This window comes from Dendropsophus ebraccatus, chromosome 3, assembly GCF_027789765.1.
Source record: "Dendropsophus ebraccatus isolate aDenEbr1 chromosome 3, aDenEbr1.pat, whole genome shotgun sequence".
In the NCBI taxonomy this organism is placed as follows: domain Eukaryota; kingdom Metazoa; phylum Chordata; class Amphibia; order Anura; family Hylidae; genus Dendropsophus; species Dendropsophus ebraccatus.
Genome location: NC_091456.1, coordinates 152,301,643 through 152,328,390, shown reverse-complemented (window position 1 = coordinate 152,328,390; position 26,748 = coordinate 152,301,643). Strand labels below are relative to the sequence as shown.

The 26,748-nt window shown below is 43.3% G+C and overlaps 1 protein-coding gene across 3 annotated transcripts in view; it reads left to right on the top strand.

The window, feature by feature from the left end:
- The window catches only part of LOC138786165 (endoplasmic reticulum aminopeptidase 1-like), a 31,443-nt gene extending 16,390 nt beyond the window's left edge, over nucleotides 1-15,053 (top strand). Inside the window, exons 1-20 of one of the 3 annotated variants that reach the window (XM_069962953.1) lie at nucleotides 146-282; nucleotides 426-473; nucleotides 1,966-2,504; nucleotides 2,624-2,762; nucleotides 3,240-3,374; nucleotides 4,461-4,581; nucleotides 4,692-4,846; nucleotides 6,217-6,330; nucleotides 6,939-7,070; nucleotides 7,527-7,658; nucleotides 7,851-7,925; nucleotides 8,112-8,269; nucleotides 9,415-9,494; nucleotides 9,769-9,952; nucleotides 10,387-10,543; nucleotides 10,638-10,822; nucleotides 11,940-12,098; nucleotides 12,508-12,648; nucleotides 12,725-12,806; nucleotides 14,719-15,053. In XM_069962953.1, coding sequence (XP_069819054.1) covers nucleotides 2,017-2,504; nucleotides 2,624-2,762; nucleotides 3,240-3,374; nucleotides 4,461-4,581; nucleotides 4,692-4,846; nucleotides 6,217-6,330; nucleotides 6,939-7,070; nucleotides 7,527-7,658; nucleotides 7,851-7,925; nucleotides 8,112-8,269; nucleotides 9,415-9,494; nucleotides 9,769-9,952; nucleotides 10,387-10,543; nucleotides 10,638-10,822; nucleotides 11,940-12,098; nucleotides 12,508-12,648; nucleotides 12,725-12,806; nucleotides 14,719-14,865 — 2,784 coding nt within the window. In that variant the 5' untranslated portion in view covers nucleotides 146-282; nucleotides 426-473; nucleotides 1,966-2,016 and the 3' untranslated portion in view covers nucleotides 14,866-15,053. Of the gene's footprint in view, nucleotides 1-145; nucleotides 283-425; nucleotides 474-1,965; nucleotides 2,505-2,623; nucleotides 2,763-3,239; nucleotides 3,375-4,460; nucleotides 4,582-4,691; nucleotides 4,847-6,216; nucleotides 6,331-6,938; nucleotides 7,071-7,526; nucleotides 7,659-7,850; nucleotides 7,926-8,111; nucleotides 8,270-9,414; nucleotides 9,495-9,768; nucleotides 9,953-10,386; nucleotides 10,544-10,637; nucleotides 10,823-11,939; nucleotides 12,099-12,507; nucleotides 12,649-12,724; nucleotides 12,807-14,718 lie in introns of those variants that run through there. The other 2 variants (XM_069962951.1, XM_069962952.1) reach the window with 2 other exon arrangements.
- Nucleotides 15,054-26,748: the final 11,695 nt, after the last annotated feature.

The window sequence follows — 26,748 nt, the reverse complement described above, 5'->3', positions numbered from 1 at the left end:
GCGGGGGAGGTGAGACCCCTGAATGTAGGGCTGTGGTGGTGTGCTATAGATAGAGCCTTGCCTTATATTATGATAGGTTCACACTGCAGCCCTGCCCCCAGTTCCTGTATATTCTGCAGTTAAAGAATGAAAGTGAAAGTGGATGGGGCTGGACTGTGAGAGTCCTGTAAAGACGTTGTGGAGGGGCCATTACTGTCGCCTTCATGTGTACCCCATGAACATCACATAGTACCAGGCCTTCTCCATTCTCCAGTAGGGGGGCTCTTCCCTAGACCCCTGCAGGTTTGTATCGATGTCAGCTTTACATTGTTCTGCTGCAGCAGCTGTTAACTCTTTGCTTGCCTATATCGTGTCTGCTTTTACTTTTGTTACTTCCTCGTGGCATTGGTTTAGCTGTAAAAATCATATACTTTTTTTGTTTAAAGAATGCTCAAGAAAGTAGCCACCCGCATACAGATGTAGCTGAGCAAAATGTGCGTATCGTTCTTGGGTTCTTAGCTGTTATATTTTCAGTGATCATGAGGTCATAAAGACAAACTCAGTACTGCTGCGTCTGACATATCCAGCTCTGCTACGTCTGCCTTTGGTGTGTTATATATATTAGGCGTGTGTGGCCCTTTATGGCATTGTGGCAGTTTGGGATTCTTACTTCCCTATTACGTGAATAATACACAGTAAAGGACATTACTACTAACACAATGACTTTTTTTTACTTACTTTACTGTGTCTGTAACAGCTGTCGTTGCTTTACACACCCGCATTGTATTGTTATATTAGCTCAGAGCTGTTGCTGGGTGTGTAACCCAAAGTACAGGCACAATTCTCAGGTGTAAGTACATTTCTTTATCAGCATGCTTAATGTTAACAGGAAACAAAATGGCTGACACCTTACGGCCTTTGTCATTCTGACATTATGATGGCTGACTTTATATATCATGGTTAGCAGATAGCAGGCATTGCTTCTGATCACATTGCATTGTGGGTCTTGGAAATCCCCAGTTCTGTCATGCTGTAACCTGGTGCACTCTGCAGGCTGCGTGTGTGACACACACACACACACACACACACACACACATTGTCCCTGGAAGCATAAAGTATTTACATGAAATTACTTCTTTGTATAACATTAATATGGTGTGAACAGTGGTAACAGCTTATGCACTCAGCTATAATATGCTTTATTTTGTATGGAGCCCTAATAGAGCTTCTATAGAGGTGCTCGAGGCCTATACCATGCCTTTGTCTGTATCTGATATCGCTCTGTACATGGTGTACAAATGTGACTTTCCACAATATATAAAGATCACTCTGTTAGGGTATGTGCACACTACTGAATTTAGGTGGAAATTTCAAGCGCAGTCCGAGCGGCGGTCTCCACTTGAAATTCTGCCTGTCCCATAGACTCATTGATATTCTGCCTGTCCCATAGGCTCAGTGATGTCAGTTCTTTGGGCAGATGGTGGATTAAGCTTCAGAATATCAATGAGAGAGGCGAAACTTCAAGCAGAGACCGCTGCACGGACTCCACTTGAAATTTCCGCCCAAGGTCCGTAGTGTGCACATACCCTTAGTAAGGTTTCATATTTCTTGTAAACTTGTAAGAGCATTAGACAAGATGAATTATCCTACAAAATGAGGGTATAGTAAACAATTTAAAAAAAGTCAGCGAAAATGAGGGTAGATAAAATATATATTTTACCATTTAAAATCCTCTTCAGAAAAAATCTGTGCCATATAAGCGCCACTGTGTTATGGAAATTACAGAATCGGCAATGCTACACTGTATATGCAGTTCTCAATAGGGCTTATTCACAGCACAATTTGTTCCCCTGAGGCTGTTGTGTGAACTGAAAACAACGGACGTTCTTTTTAAAAAAATGTACATAGCCTAAATGTGGATGAGATGAGATTTCTGTTTTTCTTAGTAAGATTACTTTTCTTGTGACTGTCTTGTTGTTCTCTCAGGTTCCTATATAACCGCTTCATCTATTTGCGGCTGAAAAATCACCCATAAAGATGAAGGCCGCAATGAAGCTTATATTCTGGCCTGGAACGTTATGCTTCCTATGGACACTTTGCTCTGTGGCTAAGGCAACTGAGAACAATGCTAAGGACGTCTTTCCCTGGAAAGATCTTAGATTGCCCAAATCTGTCATCCCTTTGCACTATGACCTCTCCATACACCCAAACTTGACCACGCTCACATTTTCCGGCCTTGCCAAGATCACAGTTGTGGTTAGACAGCCGACTAATTCTGTCATTCTGCATAGTAAGAATCTGCTCATAACCAAGACAAGTTTGGAAAGAAAAAGGGGGAATGGGCTTGTACAGCAAGATTTACACTTTCTGGAACATCCTGCAAGTGAACAAATCGCACTTCAAGCCTCTGATCTACTGAGCCCTGGAGAAAACTATACTCTGTATATTACCTACAAGGCCAACCTCTCTGACAGCTTCCATGGGTTTTATAAAGGCTCTTACAGAGCCCCAGATGGAGAGATCAGGTAAGCCTGCTATTCAGCAGTGGGTAAGGACACACATAGCAGTATAAGTTATTGTGCCACTCATAGATAATAAGACTTATCTGTCGTGCAATCACAACTCTAACCTTTTTCTCTGCAAGGGTGCTTGCTTCAACCCAGTTTGAGCCTACTGCCGCCCGTATGGCTTTTCCATGTTTCGATGAACCTGCATTTAAAGCCAGTTTTTCCATTAAAATCCGAAGGGAAGCAAAACACAATGCCGTGTCCAACATGCCTATAGTAAGTGTTTTTTTTTACATTATCACCAACAATGTCAGTGTTAGCAATTCACAATACAAATGCTAAATATTAGCGAGAGTGATGATATAAAGGATTTACTGAATAGAAATAAGAAAGATTCTTACCCTTTTTATGTTTAGACCTAAAGTATACACTGCTGTACCAACACCCAAAATGTCCCTTGGATGGCGACTAATAATGTCCCCCAATCTCAGTATATGGAGTTGTCAGTCCTGCAGTTTTTGAGCTGGGACACCAGTGACCTTATTGTACATTTTAATCCTTGAGATCTATTGAGCTGCTTTTAATGTCATTCTTAAGGGGACGGATTCTTCAGCTTTTGCAGCTCACAGTTTTAGATGGCTTATAATTATCTTTTTAAGTTCATATATATTTTGGGATTTGTCACTAAGAAATGCACAGAAAATAGCACATATCTACTCTATAGTCACCAGACTGTGATCATTCCTTTCCCAGGTGAAGACTGTACCTGTGGGTGATGGGCTTTTAGAAGACCAATTTGATGTCACAGTGAAGATGAGCACCTACCTTGTGGCATTCATTGTTTCGGACTTCAGATCAATCAGTCAAGTCACAAACCGTGGTGTCAAGGTAAAGTTACACAAACTGTTAGCTAGGCTTTACCATAGCCATCCAATCTCTTATTTCCTGTATTTCCTTCTTTCTTTTTTACATATTTATGTTTTTTTTGTGATTATGGGTTAGGTGGCAAGAAGAAATAATTCTGCACAGATCATAATTTTCTATATTAGAGCAAGCTTCCTGATACCTGAAATATAGCACAAATGGCCAGCTGTAGAGTACCTGAGTATGCTGTATAAGGGTATGTTCACACTGAGCAAATTTGGCTGAACTCTCCGCCGTGGAATCCAGCCTGTCTCTGTGTCAAACGGCATCTCTATGGGAGGGCTCACGTGCCTCTGCTCTCCGCTCAAAGAATTGTCATGTTCATTCTTTGAGCGGAGGTGCGCGAGCACTCTCATAGAGACGCCGTTTCACATAGAGACAGGTGAGAATCCATGGGTGAGAGTTCAGCCACATTTGCTGAGTGTGAACATACTCTAAATCATGGTCATTAAATGAAGGTCACACGATACAAACATTATGAATATTTAATGTAGATAATATACACAGTGTATTCCTATGTTCCCTTGCCCCTGGTACATTTAGTATTTTTCTTCAACAAACTTGTGCCTCTCTATTTGGCACCTGCCTTTCTGTTCACCCCTTGTCCAACTGGAAGAAATGGTGCACTGTGCATAGTATATTCTTTACTACAAAACCTACAAAAAAATACAGCTGAAACCCCAAATAATATTAATAAAATCACCTTTTATTAGTTATAAATTAAAATACAAAATAATGACAAGAAAAGAGTCAGAACTGGATTGGCAGACTCATTCCTCTGACCATTAAAACCAACAGTTGCCGATTCCTCTTTAAATACTTGGTCTAATTGATTTAACCAGGAACGTTCCCGATCTTTGTAGTCCATCTTGTCTACTACTGGACAAACACTCTGTGAAAACACAGCAAAAAAGACACATGACATCACTTATATGCCATATAACTGAAATAGTATATTCTTTGCATGATCTGCTCTTTTCTGCTTTTATGGTCACGCATACAGGTAAACCCATAGTTGTTAATTTGATAAAACTTGTATTTTTATTGTAGATATCCGTCTACACTGTTCCACATAAGATAGATCACGCCGTGTATGCCTTAGATGCAGCTGTAAAACTTTTGGACTTTTATGAAGAATATTTCCATATTCCATACCCTTTGCCAAAGCAAGGTATAGTACTATTGACTAACGTGATTTATTTATTTTTTATTTTTTTTAGAATGTGTCTTTATTTTTTTACCGCTTATGATGATATGATGATCTTATTCTAAATTATTTAGACCTTGCAGCAATTCCTGATTTTCAGTCTGGTGCAATGGAGAACTGGGGGCTTACAACGTATAGAGAGTCTTCATTGCTGTATGATCCCAAGACATCCACAGCCTCTAGTAAACTCTGGATTACAATGGTCATTGCTCATGAGTTGGCTCACCAGGTCAGTAGAGAGTTATCTGAATTAACTTTACATTGTAAATGTGCACTCTTATGTCTCTATTCTCCTGAAATATATAGTACTACATAAATATAGGATCTATGCTAAAAATAATTGACTGTATTCCATTACTCACCTCTTATAGTGATTGTATATCAATTGTCTGACGGACACCACCATGTTTCGAATTAGACAAAGTTTTAATGGAAAATCTTATGTGGTTGTGAAACTCCTGAACCCTAATGCCTACTCTGTTACTTTGTAGTACTGGAACTACTACTACTGATAGCAAAATAGACACCAACGACTTACTGTGACTCACAGGTTACCTCTTTGATGTATATGTTTTTTATATATCCTCTCCTTTTGACCTAGGTTGCCATAACACTTCTTCCAGCCACAACTCCTCTCTACAGAGTTTGCCATCTACTGTAGATGTCTTAGGTTTCCTCCCTTTTTATCATTCTCTGCACTTTCTAACAAAAATCACTACCCCTAATTTGGTACCTGCTCTGCTACCCAGTGCAGCCAAATGTCATATTGCAAGGGACAATATTTACATAACTATAGTCACCCCCAAAATATCCACAGTGCCCACCATAATAATTGTGAGCAGACAGTGCCTCCAACAGTTAGGCCCCATTCACACTACGGAATCGGCGCTGAGATTCTGTGCAGAAACCCTCCCCTTCCCCGCGCAGACTTGGTGCCGAATCCTGCCTTTTATCAGTTCGAATGGGAGGGCTCGTGCGCCTCTGCTCTCCGCGCTTTTCTACTCAAAGAATTGACATGTCAACTGTTTGGGCGGAGAGGTGTGGAGAGCGGAGGCATGGAATCTCGGTGACGATTCTGTATTGTGAACAGGTCCTTACTGCTACAGAAGTACCCCAGAATAACTGAATAACTATATTCATGTTCCCAAATCAATAATGGTGCCAAGCAAAGAGTTGCCTGACAGTATTAGTTCCCCCACCAATAATCCATTATTAATGCTTATAAAAGTTATACTGTCCCCAACCAGAGTGACAAACCCTGTGTACCACAAACAAACAAATAGTAAAAATACTCTTTAAACCGTGTCGCACATCATGGTGTCTGCACATGCTGGAGATCTGCGCTCTCATAGACTGCAGGCCCATAGTGGGCTGTGGTTTATAAGGGTGAGCTGCAGGGCTTAGAGTGATGACGTCTAAGCTCAACCACAGTCTTCATCTTCATGTGTGATTTAAGGATGCAGTTGAAATTGATGGATTGATCCGCTGCAGTTAACTGCAGATAGACTTGCATCCTTAGGGGCTTACCACAGTAGCTTGATCAGTACATAACATGGAGATAATACTGTGAGTGATAACTGTGATTCTATTTTTCATTAGTGGTTTGGAAACCTGGTAACAATGGAGTGGTGGAATGATCTGTGGCTGAATGAAGGATTTGCAAAGTTCATGGAGTATATTTCTGTCAACATTACTTATCCAGAATTGCAAGTTGTAAGTTTATTTTTCTAAGGCTCTTTAAAGTGGATGCATAGTACACAGACTGGCCCACTAGATTATGGGCCTAAATGTCACAAAAAATATTGTGGTTTTTAGCTAGTTACAGTTATCAAAGAATACAGCAGAGATTGGTGGTAAGTGGGAAAGGAACTGCTGCCAACTTTGGCTTAGAGAACACCTAAAATATCTTGGTTTGCATTTATCAACACTTTCACACCAGTCTTAGAACATGGTGAACTAGGGCCACACCTCCTTTTGCTGCTACCCTGATAAGCCGATGGGGGTTACGAATGGCATACACCATAGAGAAGGTAAGAATCTACGCCTTCCCCATGACATGCTCCACCGGTGCAACTTTCATAAATGTCCCCATTTGGATTATCAGAATTCAGATTACATGTCCCTATGAGTGGTAGTACATAGTTAAAATGGCAATACTAAGTACACCCCGTATGGTGATTTGTATGAAAATGCCGCCACAGTCACAGTTTTTACGTAAGCAGAACTACTGTATGTCCAAAACATCATGTGTTATGGGTGATTTCGGTCATGAAGATGTTGTGGTCTACTCTAGATGATGCTAAACTGTTGTTTCTCTGCAGGATGACAGGTTTTTAGACAAATGTTTTAGGGCCATGGAAGTGGATTCTTTAAACTCTTCCCATGCTGTATCCACTCCTGTGGAGAATCCTGAACAGATAATGGAGATGTTTGATGAGGTCTCCTATGATAAGGTAACGTATCATTGTCATTCTTATATACAAAACCTGTTACTACAGGATATACTTTTTGGCGTCCGTGAGTTAAATGATCTATCAGGGGATCACTGGTATTTGCATTTCTCTTTATAAAAAGCCCCCATGCCCCCATAAAAGTCAGCGGTTACTCAATGGACTTGCTCTACATTGATAACTTTTGGAGAGAAGGCCTTAGCATTCCATCTCTGTGCTCAAGTGTGTGAGGTGTAGTCCATCTGGTCCCATTAGTCAAGAGACCCAAATAGCTAACTGTACATTAAATATGCTGTTTTATACTTTCTTTATGATCTTTTTACATTTTTCTATGATGTTCCAATAGAAAGAATTTCTCAGTTCAGTCTAGACTAAGACCACCTGCCTAGTACTGACTAACTCATATAATGACTAAACTACAGAGTCTTCAACACATTAATTCCTATGTCTATGTTACAGGGTGCATGTATTTTGAATATGTTACAAGACTACATGGGTTCTGAGAGCTTTGAAGCCGGTATAATTCAGTACTTACGGCACTTTAGTTATCGCAATGCAAAGAATGAGGACTTATGGGACAGCATGACTGATGTAAGTTCACTGCCTATAAATTTTTATCGTGTTACAAGATTATTACTAATACAATGAAAACCATCCAAAATTGTATTGAAAAGTGGTCTTCTCAAAGGAAATGGCCAGTATGCATAACGTATGGTGGATTGACAATCCGTCACATGAAATCTGCTTTGGAGAAGTTTCACTGTATTTGTTTCCATCCATCAGATTTGTCCTTCAGAAGACTCTGCCAGTGGTAATAAGGAGACAAGTGGATTCTGCAGAAAAGGCCAATCGAAATCTGTAAGTAATCATATGGTTATCCCTTTAAGAATGAAGCCATTTATTATGTATGTCCATATTACAGCACATCTGTACTGTGCACCCCACTACAACGAATGGCAAAAACAACAAGAACGACACCACATCACACAATAGATTGCTGACATAAATAACTTATGTGATGTGATCTTTGTTTATTTCTTACAGCACTGGACAGATAATAATATCATTGATGTACGGTCCATGATGAATACGTGGACATTACAGAAAGGTTTTCCATTAGTTACTGTCACAGTAAAAGGAAAGTATGTCTATCTACAACAAGAGCATTATCAGAAAGGAGATAAAGATGCAGAATCAGCCGGGTAAGTTGTACAGAAAAATTTCACTAGGAAATCATTGGTGTAGCCTTGTCCACTATTTAAGGTGGCCAAACACTTTCAATAACTAATATACAATAGAGAATAGAAGAAGTGGCACTCACCAGTTATCAGTTGCAAATCTTTAATAACCTGCTGTAAAGTCCATTACCGAGCATAGTACGCCGTGTAGATGCCTTGCTCTGTAATGGACTTTACAGCACGTTATTAAAGATTTGCAACTGATAACTGGTGAGTGCCGCTTCTTCTATTCTCTATTGTACTGTATATTGGACTTTTCACTTGAATGCTTTTGAAGTGTGCACCCCAGGTCAGCGCATGTATGGTGTGAACCAGGTCATACAAACCTACAACCAGCATACGGAGCCTGGAGACTCAGGTGGTGCCAGGTGATAGGACTTTTGTTCTGAATACACCTTCAATAACTGACGCCCGAACGATCGTTCAACGATCAATTCTCTCTCCCATCCTCTTCCTGTCCTCCCTATACACGGAACACTTAGCAAGGCTGAGTGTTCCTGTGCTCTCTTTGGAGAAAGGAGGGTTAATCTGCAGCCAAAGCACTCTGGTTGCAGCTTATCTCTCCTAGAACAAAGGTTTCACGCATTGATTTTTCCATCCCGCCCAACACCTGTCTCTACCTGGTTGGGAGAGCCTCAAACACCTCATACTGGTGGCCGAACCTGTAATGAGAGGCGACAAAGTATGTATAGGGACCTCTAGATCTGGTTTGGCTCCTCTCTCTTTTCTTGGTATGTTTGTATCTATATCTGTCCTGATATATTTCCCTTTTCCTGCTGTGGGGGTGCTCACTTTTTTTTTAAACAGGGTGTGGATGATATTTCTACAAATCCCATCCACTTTGCTGCTACTGTAATATGCTGCAGATTTTCCGCAGTGTAGCCATCCAGTATGAACATACTGTTAAATAATTTTTTTTGTCTGAACAAATTTCAGGTGATCGCATTATTCCTGCCATGGAAAGTGTTACTGAGCAGCTTTCCGCAGAAGAGAAAACTAAACATCTCAGCTTTTGTGTATTAGCTGGCCAGATTATTAGACGGCCATAGTAATGCAGGTTGTAATATACTGTTTTAACATGATTGTATTTGATTTCTGTATTACTATAGGATGTTATGGCATATCCCTTTGACGTATATCACCAGTAAATCAAACGAGGTTGAAAGATTTTTGCTTAAAACTAAGAAAGGTAAGTAACACCTGGTAATGTACTGTCAGTAGACGAGACGCATGGGACATAATACACTAAAAATTTACAAAATTGGGGGGGGGGGGGGGGGGGAGATTATGAACCTCTCTATTGCCCATAGAAACCTATAAAAGCAGTACTCCAGAGAGTAGCAATTAAATAGTTCCAGCCTTCATAACTTTTACATAGTAAAACCCCTGCCATGCAATATACCTGTTTAACATAATACAACGGTGTATCTAGTCACATGGCTTGATGACTTGTTTCTTTTCAGATGTTTTGGTCCTGTCAGAAGAAGTTGAATGGATTAAGTTTAATGTGGGAATGAATGGCTACTACATTGTTCATTATGAAGATGGCGGCTGGGATGCTTTGATAAAACTCTTAAAGGAGAATCACACAGCTATTAGCAGCAATGACCGGGCCAGTCTCATCAACAATGCCTTCCAACTTGTGAGGTAAACAGGTCAACAAAAAGTCTTGTGGACATTACCAAGAATATACTTTTTTTTTTTTTTTTAAGTGTACTACATAGGAGCTACACCTTATGAGCCACCCATAAAATGTATAGTCATTAAATTGACTGATCCCTATGATCTGCTGTCCACAATAGATGGGCAGGATATTTCACCACCGTTATAGGTGTCTTTTAAAAAACAAGAACCATTGTGGTGCTTCCATTACAGAACCTTTTATAGCATACACTATATACAATTTTCTGAATAAAGTTTAGTTCTGGCTTATCTGTGCCACATAAATTGACATTTAAAATTTATATAATGCACTAGATACTGAAGGTTTGCAAATAATCACATATTCGCTGTAAACTGCCAGTGCCACCTGTATCCCACTCCAGGATATATGTAATATAGCACATGTTTTTGCTTCTCAGTATCGATCGCCTACCAATTGACAAAGCTCTCAGCTTAACAATGTACCTGACAAAGGAAGATCGGAACATGCCAGTCTTTCAAGGCATGGATGAACTGGTCCCTCTATACAAACTAATGGAAAAGAGAGACATGAAGGAGACTGAAGAGCAGATGAAAGTAATTCTAGATAATTCATTGTTTGCCTAGAACATTCATACACATGTGCTGTAGTGGGTTGTATCTCATTGCATTGTACCTTTTTTCCCTACAGGCTTATATTTTAAAACTTGTCCGCAACCTCATAGATGCCCAGTCGTGGACAGATGATGGTACCGTGTCTGAGCGAATGCTCCGCAGTTCTCTCCTCATGTTTGGTTGTTTCCGTAAATACCAGCCTTGTGTCCAGAAGGCCGAGAAGTATTTCAACAACTGGAAGGAATCCAATGGTTCATTAAGGTTTCTACATATTTGACAATATTGAGATCATCCCAAATACTTTCCTATAAATAGTTTTATTAGACTGTGCTACTGAGCTGCTGTAGGGGGCTAAAATAGATTTAACCTTTGTATTTCTGTGTCTGGAAGTTTCTTAACATGTTTTTCGCCTGCTGCAACCATAGCGCACACACACAGTGAGCTGCAGCCATAGCACACTGAAGAAAAAACACACTCTTTCCCCAAAGGGCAAACACCACATAGAGGACAGAGGTTACTGCTACACTACTTATGGCTGCTGCTTCTCCTTCTTCTCTGTATTACACAGTTTATCTTCATATTGCACTGTTGCTCATATATTATCATCCAACATCCGCGTGTGTTCACACGTACAGGATCTGCAGCAGATTTGACTCAAATTTGAAGTTGCAGATTCAAAGCAAATCAAACCTGGGCCTTCAAATCTGCTGCGTATCTGCTGCAGATTCTGTATGTGTGAAAGCACCCTCCAAGAAGAGAACAGCACACATCACCCACCACAGAATGGACTCTTCCAGATGAGAAAGAAACTCCCAAAGAGTGACCGAAAATTTCTCTCCGACCACCCTTATCTAATAGGGCCAGTGCTTTATTACTGATATGTGGAGAAAATGCTTCACCCTTTGTTGCTACTGTAAATGTACTGCATGTGAGAAAGTGTTCTTCTAGTTTTAATAAATAAGGGGCTTAGATTAATAGAACTTAAAATATATTGATGAGTAGCATGTATAAAATTCATATAAAAGCTCAATTATGAAATTTTAAACGTTTTTTTTTTTTTTTAAACTGGAGTCGGTACATTTTTTCAGACATCAGCCAAAACTAGCTCCGACTCCAACTCCAATGACTCTAAGTACTTCCAGTTTCATACAACATGGGCAGAAAAAGTTTAATATTTGAAAAAATATTACTCCAGATGCTAGCATCTTGTCTGCTACATAGTAGTATTACAGATTACTTCTTACGTGAAATACAGTGTTCAGGTGCGACCACACCATCTGCAATCCCTATAGTTATGCCACTGTGTATTTCATTGTATTATGTGCTCCTGGTAATTCCATCTTTCTCTTCTAACCTCACCGCCTTTTGTTCCCCCCAGTTTGCCACGTGATGTTGTCTTAGCTGTTTATGCTGTCGGTGCTCAGACATCTGAAGGTTGGGACTATTTGTTTGAAAAATATAAAACGTCTCCAACCGGTGAAATGCATCTTATTGAGTATGCATTGACTCTTACTCAGGATCTGGATAAGCTGCAGTGGTAATAATTTATTTTGCACTTTTTATATACTATTGACTTTTACTAGTTTTACTAGTAGTTTTACTAGCAAAACTACAGTTCCATTTCGTGAAATGCTGAACTCTTGACCTCTGGTGACTGTAGAAAATGGATGCAGCCCTAAGGCTGCCTGGACACATAGATACATCCATACTGTAGCTTTCACATATCGATTTTTGGACACCAAACCATCTGCAGATCTTTATGCAGCTGGGGATTAGTGTCCAAAAGCTGTCCACATTAATTTCACCCATTCCTGGTTTTTTTTTTCACTTGGGAAAATCCCTTTATAATTAACATTCCATCCACTGCAAAATTATCTCACATCTGTTCACCTGTAAGTTGCCCGCGCTATATGTTGTCAATATAATATGTTTGCCATCTTGTCTAGGCTTATGGATGAAGCTTTGAAAGGAGACCTTGTGAAATCTCAAGAACTGCCACATATCGTTGTCTCTGTGAGCAGGAACCAAGTGGGTCACTTGATGGCTTGGAAATTTGTGAAGACTAACTGGCCTCAGCTCGTCCAAAAGTATGTGTCTTCCTTATCCTCTGTTCTCACTTATATACGAGGCATGTTCTGTAATGGAGCTTTGTGTATGTTTTAGGTTTGAGCTGGGCTCCCGTACAATTGGGGACATGGTTGTTGGTGTTACTAAACTGTTTTCTACGAGGGAATGGCTGGAAGAGGTAAGAGGATGACATTTTTATAACAAATTAATTGGGGAACCCAGGTGCAAAGAATTCAGTGAAAAGAGGAGAAATACAGGATACAAGGAACAAGTCTCAGAAAAGTCTGGCTGATTGTCATAAGAAAGGAATGATTAGGCACTGAGAAAGGTGAGTGGACCAAAGGACTATCAGTGTTATAACCATCTGGCCCCAGGTGTGATGAACTAGTTGAAAAGGTTTGGTTAGCATTATGCTGCATTTACACGGAATGATTATCGTTTGAATTTTCGCAATAATGATCGCATTTGAGCGATAATCGTTCCGTGTAAACACGGCAAACGATGAAGCGACGAGTGAGAAATCATTCATTTTGATCTTTCAACATGTTCTCAAATCGACGCTCGTCATTCGCTAAAAATTTGCAGATCGCTTCGTGTAAATAGTCTTTCAAAGATTCACCCTATGTAAAGGATGGGCTTAAGTGATCTTAAAAACGATCACAATAACGATTTTTCTTATGAATTTTCAAATGATTTTTCTAACTATTTATTCGTCTAAACGCTGATCATTATAAAAACCAAATTGTTGCTTCAAAATCGTTAAACGATCGATTGGGCGAATTATCGTTCCGTGTAAACGCAGCATTATGGTCCTTTTAGACGGAACGATTATCGTTCGAATTTGCACGATAACGGTCGCATTAGAGCGATAATCGTTCAGTGTAAACACAGCGAATGATCAAGCGACGAGCGAGAAATCGTTCATTTTGATCTTTCAACATGTTCTCAAATCGTCGTTGATCGTTCGCAAAAAATTCACAGATCGTTCAGTGTAAACAGTCTTTCAGCGATTTCCCCTATGTGTGAGTTAGGCTTAAGCGATCGCAAAACGATTATTCCGTACGATGCATCGTTCCGTCTAAACGTTGATGGTTATAAAAAAACACATTGTTCATTCAAAATCGTTAATCGTGCGATCGGGCAAATTATCGCTCAGTCTAAAAGGACCATAACTTCCACTTATATAGTACTACTGATCCAGTTTCATCTGTTGCTGATACAATATGTTAATGCTTGAGGGGAAGCAAATAATTTCTTCTGTTCAGAACACGTGATTTCCCAACCTGTGGCAAAACCAGGCATGCTAAGAATTATAGGTTAACCATAGCTATAGCTCTGCAAACCTCTTCAAAATCCCAACTTTTTCAAGATCCCAACTTTTTCAATGTTGTATGGCTCCCTGCCTGTCAGTGCTCTCTGCGGGGATGATTAGCTACTGGAGGCTAATAACAGGTCTATCTGCCTGTCAATCATCCCAGCAGAGTGCGCTGACAGGCACAGAGCTGTGACTTCTTACAGCCTGGTCTTCGCACAGATGACTCGTTCCTGCCTCTCTTCTTGCCTCATGTGCCAGAATAAAAGACATTTTCCCTCGATATACAGATACCACTAAAGACAATGCAGATATGGTAGAGGAGCTGCGTAGGAGCTCTATTTGGGCAGCTGGGAGCTATATCAGTACAACTGGGCTGATTGGTTTCCTTTAATATCTCCAGAACGCCCAAATGAATTTGAATAAGAAAGATGGTGTGGGGATGAGACAACCTGTACAAGGGATAGGCATGATGGAAACAACAGCACAGTGGATAAGTTACTTCCACAAATGACAATTCACATACTGTAGATGTGGTACTGAGCTGCTCTTTTCCTTCAGAACATCATGACAGACGTGTCTATTCTAAAATCCTTGTAGACATGCAACCTCAGACTAAATAAAATTACATTGATGATATCATGTGCCTTATATAAAGCTATCGACACTGGCGAAGGGAAAAGATTCAGCCAGTAATACGATGTAGGTTTCTTGATATACTACAAATGCAGCTGCACCAAAATCTTGTTCTCAACTAACTTCTAGCTTCTTTTTTTAGGTCACATATTTCTTTGATTTGTTAAAAGAAAATGGCTCCCAGCTCCGGTGTGTCCAGCAAGCAAGAGAGACTATGGAAGAGAACATCAGATGGATGGATAAAAACTTTGACATAGTTAAAACCTGGCTAGAGAATAATAGTTTGTAGATATGAAATTAGGTTTATGCCATTTGAGGACCTGGCTAAGATCTCTGGTACAGATGTCTAAAAACCAGCCTGGAAATGCCTATGTGCTGACTGCACTGCTTGTCCCATGGCATTCAGAACTTGTTAGCTGAATGTGTCCAATGTGATTGCCTCCTCGTGGGTGATGAATAAAAGTGATTTGTCTGGAATGATGCTTTGGGTCAGAGTTCCTTAACCTGTGTCTCTTTAGCTGTCGCATCATCCATTATGATCACAATTCTAGTTTTGCCACAGCTTGAGAGACCCAAGGAGAACCTTGATTAAGGTGATCCTGTTGTCTGTATACAAATTGCTATGAATGTAAGAACTCATCACAAGACACATCAAATTAACACAATCTGTCTGCCATCTTGTATTATCAGGCTATGTTCACACATGGTATGGACAACGGCCGTTACTCAAAATAACGGCACTCAAAAATAACGGCTGTTGTAGTGAGTGTCAAACAATGGCCGTTGTTGCATTAAAATTTGCATTGAAATCAATGCACAACGGCCGGAAATAATTGACATGTCAAGTATTTCCACTGCTGCTGTTCAATACACTGTCTTTGTTTGCATTGACTTGAATGCAACACATTTTACTATGAAAAAAGTACGGCCGTTTTAATTTAAAACAACGGCCGTACAATATGTTGTGTGAACATAGCCTTAATCAAAAAAAGCTGAAAATGCAGAATCGGAGGCTGCAAAAATTGTATCGTACTGTGTTATTAAGTCTTATGGATAACAGAGTGTGGGTGGCCTGGATTAAATTTTTAGTTTTCTATTATAGTTTTAAAACTATTGGGGAGATTTATCAAACATGGTGTAAAGTGAAACTGGCTCAGTTGCCCCTAGCAACCAATCAGATTCCACCTTTCATTTTCCAGAGAGTCTGTGAGGAATGAAAGGTGGAATCTGATTGGTTGCTAGGGGCAACTGAGCCAGTTTCACTTTACACCATGTTTGATAAATCTCCCCCTATGTATTCACAGTTAGATTCACATGATCCTTGCTTGCTCTGTGGACAACAGACAACACAGACGTTGAATCCCTGTACTGGACTGTTTCCCTGCCCTGCATGATGTATCATGCTGGGAGCAGGGAAACTGTTTAAGGCTGGGTTCACACTATGTATATTTGAGGCTGTATTTGTGAGGCTGTATAGCAACCAAAACCAGGAGTGGATTGAAAACACAGAAAGGCTATGTTCACATAATGTTGTAATTGAGTGGATGGCCGTCATTTAATGGCAAATTTTTGCTGTTATTTTAAAACAACGGCTGTTATATTGAAATAATGGCAGTTATTTACCGTTATATGACGGCCATCCACTCAATTTCAACATTATGTGAACAGATCCTTTCTGTGTTTTCAATCCACTCCTGGTTTTTGTTGCTATGAGGACCTGACTTGAGGACCAAATACTGCCTGAAATATACAGTGTGTGAACCCAGCCTAAATCTGTGCGTCACAGTTATGACACTGCCACACGGCTCAGTCACTACAGTCCTGCCGAGTAAACAGTTTTCCAGCTCCCGCCATGATATTAATACATCATGCTGGGCGGGGAAACAGTCCATTACAGGGATTCACCATCTGTGCTGCACAGAGCGAGCAAGGACAGTGTGAATCCAGCCTAAGGGGAAGGTTATGCAATGGTGTTGAATTCTGCGGAAGGGTTAATCTACTACATTGTATTTTTTTTAGCTGTTGTAGGATGTAGTCATTGGAAAGGTTATCCTGCTAAGCAGATGTGTATGCTATCAAGAAGCCCTGATATCTATTTTTTGTCATAATGAAATATTAAAGGGAAACTATTCGTATACACAAACCTGCCGATATGTCCCTGTTGCCCCCTACCTCTTCTTTCTGGCGCTGCTCTTGTATTCTTTGTCACGCTGTTTTTGAAATTCGAAATTTATTAAAAAAATAAATATGTAAATTAGCTCCTTTGGTGCTCTACTTCTCCCCCCTACCCAGTGCACCGTTCTGACCACCCACTGCTTTCTGCGTTCACGCCTTTTTATGCCTACTCAGCTAAGCATAAGCAGGCTGGTCTTTGACACTAATGTGCAGTAACAGTGTCTGCGTTCTGCGGGCTGTTCTTGCATATGCGCCAGTCAAACTACGTTCCACCAACCTTCCAGGGAGTGGAAGAAGCTCTTCTAAGCACCCTTTTCAGGACCCTGGACGGCACTGATATTATGAGTATATTTGTTATCATAGTGTTGCCCAAATGACTATACATAAGTTGATAGAGGAGTGTATGTGTGTGGATGATGGGTGTGTGCATAGTGTATGAAAATCTATTTTATCAAGGGTTCCAAAAAGGTGCTCAGAAGAGCTTCTTCCATATCCTGGTAGGCTGATAGAACGCAATTTGAACAGGGCATGCCCAGGAACAGCAGCCCCATCTCCGTACAAGTCCTGTTACTGCACATGCCCGACAAAGACCTGGCCTGCAGATGCATACTTTACATATGGCGCAAGAAAGGAAAGGTATGGGGGCTACAGTGATACATCAGCAGGTTTATATACGCAAAGCTGCTGATAGTTTCCCTTTAAATACCACACCAATGTCATACACAAATTACTTCTGTATACCATGACCATAGCTACCATTGCTGATGTAATAAAAATGCCACTTGTTTTTGACCCAAGGATGTGTTTTTTACCTTTTTTTTTAAGATACACCTCATGTAACGTATACAGTATACACGATCTATGGTTCAGCAAATTTCTACTACGGTTTGGCAGGAGTGGCCACATACACTTCCTGTCCACATTACTGCAGAACTAGCGCTCCAGCGCATGAGTAACATCACTCGAGTGCTCTGAGCAGGACTTCTGCTATGTTTTTTTTTTTGTTAAACACAATGGAATGCGTACCAGGTGTCAATGGATGTAACTGCACTGTAATCATTTATCTGGTGTGCAGAGTGTGTGTACCATTGGTATCTACCGCTATATGGGTGATAATAACATGCATTATGGGGGGTTTAGTCAGGACATCCCAGGCTATTTAATGATGTCTCCTTTTTTGGGGGGGGGGGGGGGCTTTGGCTACAGATCCTTTTTAAGGCACATAATCCTCTTTATGTTCACACAACGTAAGTTTTCATTAAACAACCACTATTGTTGCATCTGTCGGACGATCGGAGAGCCCCATACTAGCTGACGAAAGTATAAAGTATATAGGGACGTTAAAGGGATTCTGTCACCTCCAAGACACCTGCTGATTCTCATTCTGAAATTTTTATCTTATATTCTTGCATTCCTTTGCTATAAGCCACAAATGAAGGAGTCTAACTAGTTCTCTTCATTATAGTCTACAGCTCAGTAGTCATCTCTATGCATCAACATGCCCAGTATGTAGGCGTACAATGATGAAATGCAAAAGAGAAGAAAGCTACAAATTACAGATGTGGAATCAGCATCCTTTATCCCATTTAAAGATAATGTAAGTTAAGGGGTTTTAGGGGGATAGGTTGGAGGTGACAGTGTGCCTTTAAAACAATAAACTAGGGGGGGCGTGGCCTGGCGATGGCGGCGTGAGGACGTGTTCTTGCAGAGCTCCCGCTGTAAGGAGGCCGCACTAGCTCTTCTCCCCGCTCTCCCCCCTCTCACCCCCGGCCATATGTTTGGGAAAAGGACCGGGAGACAGCCCAGCACCCGCCGCACCCGCTCCCGGCAAGGACAACGCAGCCTGGACGGCTTTCTCTGTCCGGACGCCGGACACTCCGCAGCGCGCGCAGCAGCAGAGCTGCGGCACGCGGCTCCTGAGGGACAGAAGCCGGGAGATCAGCCGCATCCTCCGCTCAGCAGCGGGCACGGTAGGTGCCGACCCGATCTCTCCTCCGGTCCGCTCTATGCCCACTGTCAGCCCGGGCCCGGTCGGCGCCGCCGCTGCACCACGTGAGGAGAGCCTGCAGGCGCCATCTTTATCCTCTCCCGCGCTGGCTGGTTCCTCTCAGGCTGTAGAGATGGAGCAGGCCCCACAGCCACATGTCTCTCCCCCTCCTACATGGGACTGGCAGGAGTATGTGAAACAGCTACCCACGAGGGCAGAAATGGAGGGATTTGTACAGAGACTGGAAAGATCTTACAGGCAGGAGCTGAGCTCCATTAAAGCGGCCATCCAGATGACTGAGGATAGGGTTGAGGAGCTGGCGGCAGACCAAAAGCAAGTATCCACACAAGTGGCTGATATCTCTAGCAAAGTAGAGACTCATGACTATCATATTGCTCAGCTCTATAAGCTACATGACGATAATGAAAACCGCAGCAGGCGGAACAACATTCGAATTAGAGGTCTGCCCGAAGCAACTAAAACACCTGACCTCATCCCTTCCTTACAGGGGATTTTCAGCTCACTGCTCAACCGCCCGGTAACTGATGACTTTGAAATCGACAGGGCGCACAGGGCGTTGGGGCCCATTAGCAAAGATCCTACCAGACCACGGGATGTCATATGCCGCCTGCATCATTATGCCATAAAGGAAGAGATCATGCGCAAAGCACGGGAATTGGACACGGTGGACTTTGATGGTGCTCCTCTGATTCTGCTTCAAGACCTCTCCAGACATACGCTGTCCCAGAGGAGGGCTTTACGACCATTGTTGGAATTGCTGCGGGAGAAGGAAATACCATATGCATGGGGCTTCCCGTTTCAGCTTGTTGTTCGCCTCCATGGCCGCCGCTATGTCCTTAAAGATCCAGCTGACTTGCCTGAATTTCTCGCTAATCTTAATCTGCCTATGGTGCGGCTACCGGATTGGTCCAGTGTGCCTCAGTTCCAGGGACTTGGAGGACGAGGGATGATGCACAGCACGCGGATCCCCGCTTTACAAGGATTGAGCGAGACTGTTAAGCTTTAGCCATTGACTGGCCGTTTGTTCTCCTTTTGCCTGCTGCCCGTTTTTCACTATGTAGCAGGGTGGTTACTGTGCCTTTCCTACCTTTCAGATTGGGTACTCAGTCATGTTGCCTTATATGTTACTAAAGGGGGGGGCTTAGGGCTCCATTAGTCTTGTTCACTATAGTTGGCATTAGTTTGCTTGTGCTCTCGGTTACCATATGTACCCATCTCAGATGTGATGTGTTGATATGCTCTTTATGTTGGGTTCGGGGTTTTGGCCGGGGGGGGGGGTGAGGTGGGGTGGGGGGGAGATTCAGATTACATTTAGTATGAGCTGTCCTCCTTCTGGGGAGTTTTGTGTCTGTTATTGTCAGTCAAGCTCACATATAGTGTCGGCGCCTTTGTCGCCGTGACTTTTGGTCTACCTGTGGAGCCTAGGTCTCCATAGTGCAAGGGATCTCCTTTAGGTTCCTTGTAATACGTGTTCTCTATTTGTGTTTCTGCTTGTATTGTGTTTCTGCTTGTATTGTGTTTTTGCTATTTGATTGTCACTACAAGTGGCCTTTGGTGTCGTACGTCTTTTGTTTTGTTTTCTGTCTCTACTTACGTGTCTACCTTTCCTCCCTTCCCCTCCTTCCTTTCCCTCGTCCGGGTGCCCAGATGTCTACGCTTAAAGTCGCCTCTTATAATGCCAGGGGCCTCAATGAGCCGGCTAAGAGATCTCGTGTGTTATACTCTATGCATAAACAACGTGTACATATTCTATTCCTACAGGAGACTCACTTCCGCACGGGTCATGTGCCTCGGCTGCAGTCCCACCATTTTCCTTACTTCCTCCACAGCACCAATCCAGACTCGAAGTCTAGGGGTGTCTCCATTGGCGTCCACAAGTCTCTTCAGCACGTCCTTCTTGACACACTCATAGACCCGAGGGGTAGGTACGCTTTTCTCAAATTGACGATTGCTTCCACACTGTACACTGTGGGTACTGTGTACCTCCACAATTCTGACCAAGGCAGAGCGCTTAGGGATATCCTCCTCGAGACGGACCATTTTATTGACGGTATATTCATCCTAGGGGGAGACTTTAACATGACAATGGAGCCTCCACTGGATTCCTCCTCTGGGAAATCGGTGGTCCCTAGGTCATCCTTGACCATGGCGAAGAGAGCCTTAGACACACAGAGATTGGTTGATACATGGAGGGTTTTGCACCCTCAGGATAGGGACTACACCTATTTCTCCCCCGCACACCAATCATACAGCCGGTTGGACATGATCTTTCTTTCACAACATGCTCTCATGCACACCCCATACGCTTCGATTGGCACGGGCTTATGGTCTGACCACTCCCCTGTTTTCCTTTCTCTCACTCAGCCTGACGGCGCACCCAGAGAATGGTCTTGGCGCCTCAATGAAACCCTCTTACAGGATGTGGTGTGCAGGACAGCAATAGAATCTGCCATTTCAGACTTTCTTTTAATCCATGCTGGAGACCCCACATCCCTCCCTATGCAGTGGGAAACCTTAAAATGTGTCCTCCGTGGAGTTCTTATACAAAATGGGGCTCGATTGAAAAAAGAGAGAGGCGCTAAGCTCCGTAAACTTCTGGCTACCCTGTCTGACCTCACGGCCACACATAAACGCACCCTAGACATTGCCACTCTCCAGGCCTTGACTGTGGTCAGGGAACAAATTAAGGATCTTGTGCTGAAAACTGAAGTAGCCAATAAATTGCGATTCAAAGGGTATCTGTATGCTCAAGCTAATAAATGCGGTCGAGCTCTGGCGAGGTACATCCATCCACGGAACGCTCCTACCTATGTTCCCCTTATTCAGGACACAAATGGTGTGGTTCATCATAATCCGAGGCTTATTGCCAACACATTTAAAGACTTCTACAGTTCCTTATATTCTATATCTGGACATTATGATGATGCCTCGGCGGAGGTTCTTGACAATAAGCTATCGGATTATATGAGAGAGACGGCCCTGCCCGTGGTGGATGATGACACTAGGGAGAGCCTTGATGTGCCTTTTACGGAGGAGGAAGTGGGGACAGCTATTGCAGCCTCCAAGAATGGCAAAAGTCCGGGGCCTGATGGCTTTACGGCAGTGTTCTACAAAAAGTTCAAGGGCTGCCTACTTCCTTTCCTGACAAAGGTCTTTAATGCTGTCTCAGCGGGTGTACAATTTCCGAAACAGGCGTTGGAAGCTCATGTGGTGGTCCTGCCTAAGCCAGGGAAAGATGAGACCCAATGTAGCAGTTACCGCCCAATATCTCTCATCAATTGTGATATTAAACTGTACTCAAAGATGCTGGCAACCCGCTTGAACCCTGTAATCTCAAAGGTGATCCATTTGGACCAAGTGGGTTTTATTCCGGGACGGGAGGCAAGGGACAATACCATACGCACCATCTCTCTTGTAGCTCATGCTCACAGCACTAAGACCCCGTTGTGTCTGATCTCAGTCGACGCGGAAAAGGCCTTCGACAGGGTCCATTGGAAATTCCTGACGGCATCCCTGACGCAAATAGGCCTGAGCGCTGCCTTTGTCGGCAAAATCATGGCACTTTACACTCATCCTTCTGCCCGTGTCAGAGCCAATGGGGTCCTGTCGGAGGTCTTCCACATCAAGAATGGTACACGTCAGGGGTGCCCCTTGTCTCCTCTCCTGTATGTACTGACCATGGAACACTTGGCGGTTTCCCTGCGCAGTGACCCGAATGTTACGGGAATGGTAATTGGGCAGGATCACCATAAGTTAGCCTTATATGCGGACGACCTGCTCCTTTACGCGACATCCCCGCACACATCTTTGCCCTCAATTTTAAAGATATTGGAGACTTTCGGAAGGCTTAGCAACTTTAAGGTGAACCTGTCTAAGACGGAAGGCCTCAATATCTCTTTACCAGCACCTGACTTGGCCCGGTTGAAATTTAACTTTAACTTTCGCTGGCAATCTGATAGCATCACTTACTTGGGCATACAGATTCCGAATAGGCTGGACCTGCTGTTCTCCCTGAACTATGTTCCCTTGCAAAAGAAAACGTTAGACCGTTTACAATCCTATCACAGACAATTTCTCTCATGGTTTGGTAGGATGAGCGTCCTCAAGATGGACATCCTTCCCCGCTTTCTCTACGTATTCCAAACAGTCCCTATCAGTGTCCCCGTGGCTTATTTCCGCACATTACAAAAAGCCTTCACCCTGTATGTCTGGGGAGGCAGCAGACCACGTTTGAGCCGACTAGCCCTGACGAAACCTAAAATTGATGGAGGGGTGGGTCTCCCGGACCTTCGCCTTTATCACGAGGCCGCGATGCTGACCAGGACATTGGACTGGGCGCACAGGGGGGCTGTCAAACGGTGGGTGGGTTTGGAACAGAGGATCGCCCCGAGTAATCTACTTGCATCTCTATGGATACTTCCATTAGACAGGGAAACGTTAGCGGGATGGCCATTCCTTGCTAAACACACCTTTCACATATGGGACAGGTGGGTGCGGCAATTCAGCATCTCGTTTCGGCCTGGCCCCATGACACCTCTGTTTGGGAATCCGGCTTTCCCGGCAGGGCTGGAGACGGGGATTTTTCTACTGTGGCACAGGGACACTGACCCCCGCTTACATCAGATTGTGCCTGATGGGAGTCTCCCTTCATTGCAGACCCTACGAGAGGCCAACCCGGCAAGAGCTTTGTCTTGGATGGCGCATAATCAATTGCAGTCCTTTCTCCAAACCCCCACCGTGCGTGCGGCATTGGACCTTTCCCTGACAGATTTTGACCACTGGGCGTTAGCATCAGATGGTGGCACCCAGGTGCTATCTAAACTCTATAGTATGCTCATGTCTCTCAGCAACCCTGGCGTGGCTTCTTACTTCTCCCTTTGGGAAAGAGATCTAGCAGTTTCTTTCACTGCGGAGGAGATCATTAAGATGTGCACTTTTGCTCATGGCATGTCTATGGCGTCTCATGCAAAAGAGAAAAATTTTAAAATTTTGTCCCGCTGGTATCGCTGCCCGACTCTGCTACATGGCATGTACCCTGAGGTGTCTGATTTATGTTGGAGGTGCAACCAAGAGGAGGGGACCTTGCTGCACATATGGTGGGGTTGTGCCCGTATTAAACCCTTCTGGGAGGGGGTCTTCAGAATTTATGAGGAGTTCTCTGGGAAACGTGTTGTCAACTCCCCCCAAATCGCTCTATTGTCCTTGTTGCCCGGTACCCTGTCTGCTCTCAAGAAGGACGTGCTGAGACACTTTCTTACAGCTGCTAGAATTGTAATACCTCGCCATTGGAGGACGGCAGTCTCGCCTGTCCTACAAGAATGGTTCGCAGAGCTGTGTGCTATTCAACGTGCGGAGGAGATGGTGGCCGAGGCGCAGGGCCGAGTGGACGCTTTCAAGAAGGTCTGGACAGCGTGGACGTTCCACGTAGAGGCCCCAGGCTTTGTAGAGACCCTAAGGTGAATTGATGGTGAATCTCTGGATTTCCCGGCATATCCCTCTGTGCTTTCCCTTGTCTTTCTCTCCTTTCTTCTCTTTTGTGGTGTCTGTCCGTTATTCCTTTGTGTTTTGTAGTTCATATATGGTTTACTCTTTGGTTTCAGATTTAGCCTCATGTGGATCAGCGGAATGGGGACCGCTAGGGTTTATTTTATACTGTGCTGACCATAATGTTATGTTTTGATTGTTCTCTTTTTATTATTGTGCCCTACTGCTCGCTGGAGGCCACTATCTGTGGCGCAAGCTTTATTTTGTATTGGCTTTCTGACCCATTGAATGTGATTCTGTTTGTGTTGTTAATTTTTCTGCTATTCTACACAAAATTCTAATAAAATCAGAGTAAACATAAAACAATAAACTAATTGTAAAATAGGTTCAAAATATTTCTAGTTATTTTCTACACTTACAGGTTAATTTTATCAGTATTTTTCACTGGCTTAGTGTTGGCTATGTTGTTGTGTGCAAAATACAAAAAAGTCCCTTGGTTTGCCCACTTTGCAAAGATATGTAGACATTTCTTAAGTACTTTTCCCAGATCATGGTCTCCAGATTAGTCATGTTGGCTTTACAGGAACAGGTACATGGAGCACTGAAAAGGATGGTGGTCACATGACTGGAGTAACATGGACACAGGGCTGGGGTGGAAACACAGAACTAGAGCAAATTCAGATGGAGCCATTTATCCAGATGATTTATCCAGATGACATCGCCGCCAGCCTTCTCCAGTGCAGGACACTGATCCAGCTTCAAATGCTGCCACTACTACCCTTCCAGGACACTTGAGACGTGGCCACCGGCCTGCTTCAGCTCCGGGAAGCCTCCTCCAGTCTGCCGACCCATTGGCCTCCATTGGCTGCTGATCCTGCAGTGCCAAGATTCACCTGCCGTGTCCCCACTGCGAGTAGTACCATTCGTCAGGCCTGCACTGCCCTCTGATCCAGCAGCGGCTAGCACCAAATTAATAAAAAAACAAACAGCAAACAGACATTGGAGAAGACAAGTGTCCGCTGAAGCAGCAGCAGCTGGATGAGTGGATGTCCTGCAGCCGCTGCGATGATCTGTCAGAGGCTGCTGCTTCAGCTGGCACCTGTATTCTTCCATATCTGTGAGCTGACCTTAGGTTTAGCTATTATTTTTTTTTCTAAAAATGTGTGCTCATGGTGGCACAGCACTGTGGAGTCCCTCCTCCCCCACCCTCTAGCAAGCTACCCAGCAGAATTAGTGTCCTGGGAGCAGTGGTGCCAATGAGTTAAAGCGACCCACAATCTTGCCCCCCCCCCCCCCCCCAAACCGCTTGTACCTTTGGATAGCTGCTTTTAATCCAAGATCTGTCCTGGGGTTCATTCGGCAGGTGATGCAGTTATTGTCCTAAAAATCAACTTTTACACTTACAGCCCTATGTCAAATTGGCGTGGCCTAGATTGTGTATGCATTTGGCTGGCACAACCTCTCCATCCCTCCTCTTCATCAGTAGGAATGCTTCGGGCAGATTGTCTCCTATTCATAAGCTGTGTGAACACTGCACATGGGCTGGATTGTTAAGGCACCTGTGCAGTGTTCACTGCAGTGGCATTCCTAATGATGAAGAGGGTGGGAGGAGGGACGGAGGGGTGGTGCAAAGTTACGGCACAGATACTCTTGGCCACGGCTGTTTGGCACACGGCTGCAAGTTTAAAAGTTGTTTTTTAGGACAATAATTGCATCACCTGCCAAACGGACCCCAGGGCAGATCTTGGATTTAAAGCAGCTATCTGAAGGTACAAATGGTTTGGGGGGGACAGATTGTGGGTGCAGAGTCGCTTTAACCCTCAATGAGATATAGCCTTTTAAAGCTCATTGAAGGATATTTCCCATTTTTCCCCTCTAAAACCTTAGTGCGTCTTATCATCAGGTGCATCTTGGAATACAGTATGTTTCTGAGACCCCTAAATGTTGGGCTGTGAGTGGTGGTGTGCTATAGATAGATGCTTGCTTTATATTACGATCACACAGCAGCCCGGCCCCCAGTTCCTGTACATTCAGCAGCTGGGGAATGAAAGTAAAAGTGTACGGAGCTGGACTGTCAGAGTATTGTGGAGACTACGTGGAGGGACCATTACTCTCGCCTTTATGTGTAAGCCCTGAACATCACATAGGAGTTCTGCCTCCTCCAGTAGGGGAGCTCCTCCCTAGACGCCTACAGGTGTGTATCTATGGACTCATTGTTCTGTGTCTGTAACCACTGGAGTTGCTTTACACGTCCGCATTGTATTGTTATACTAGTTCAGGGCTGTTGCTGGGTGTGTAACCTGTAGTACAGGCACGATTCTCAGGAAAAAATACATTTCTTCATTAGCATATTTATTGGTAATAGCAAACAAAATGGCTGCCACCTTACGGCCTTCGTCATTCTGACATTATGTTGGCCATCTTTATATATTACGTTTAGCAGCCAGCAGGCATTGCTTCTAATCACATTGAATTGTGGCTCTTGGAAATCCCCAGGTCTGTCAT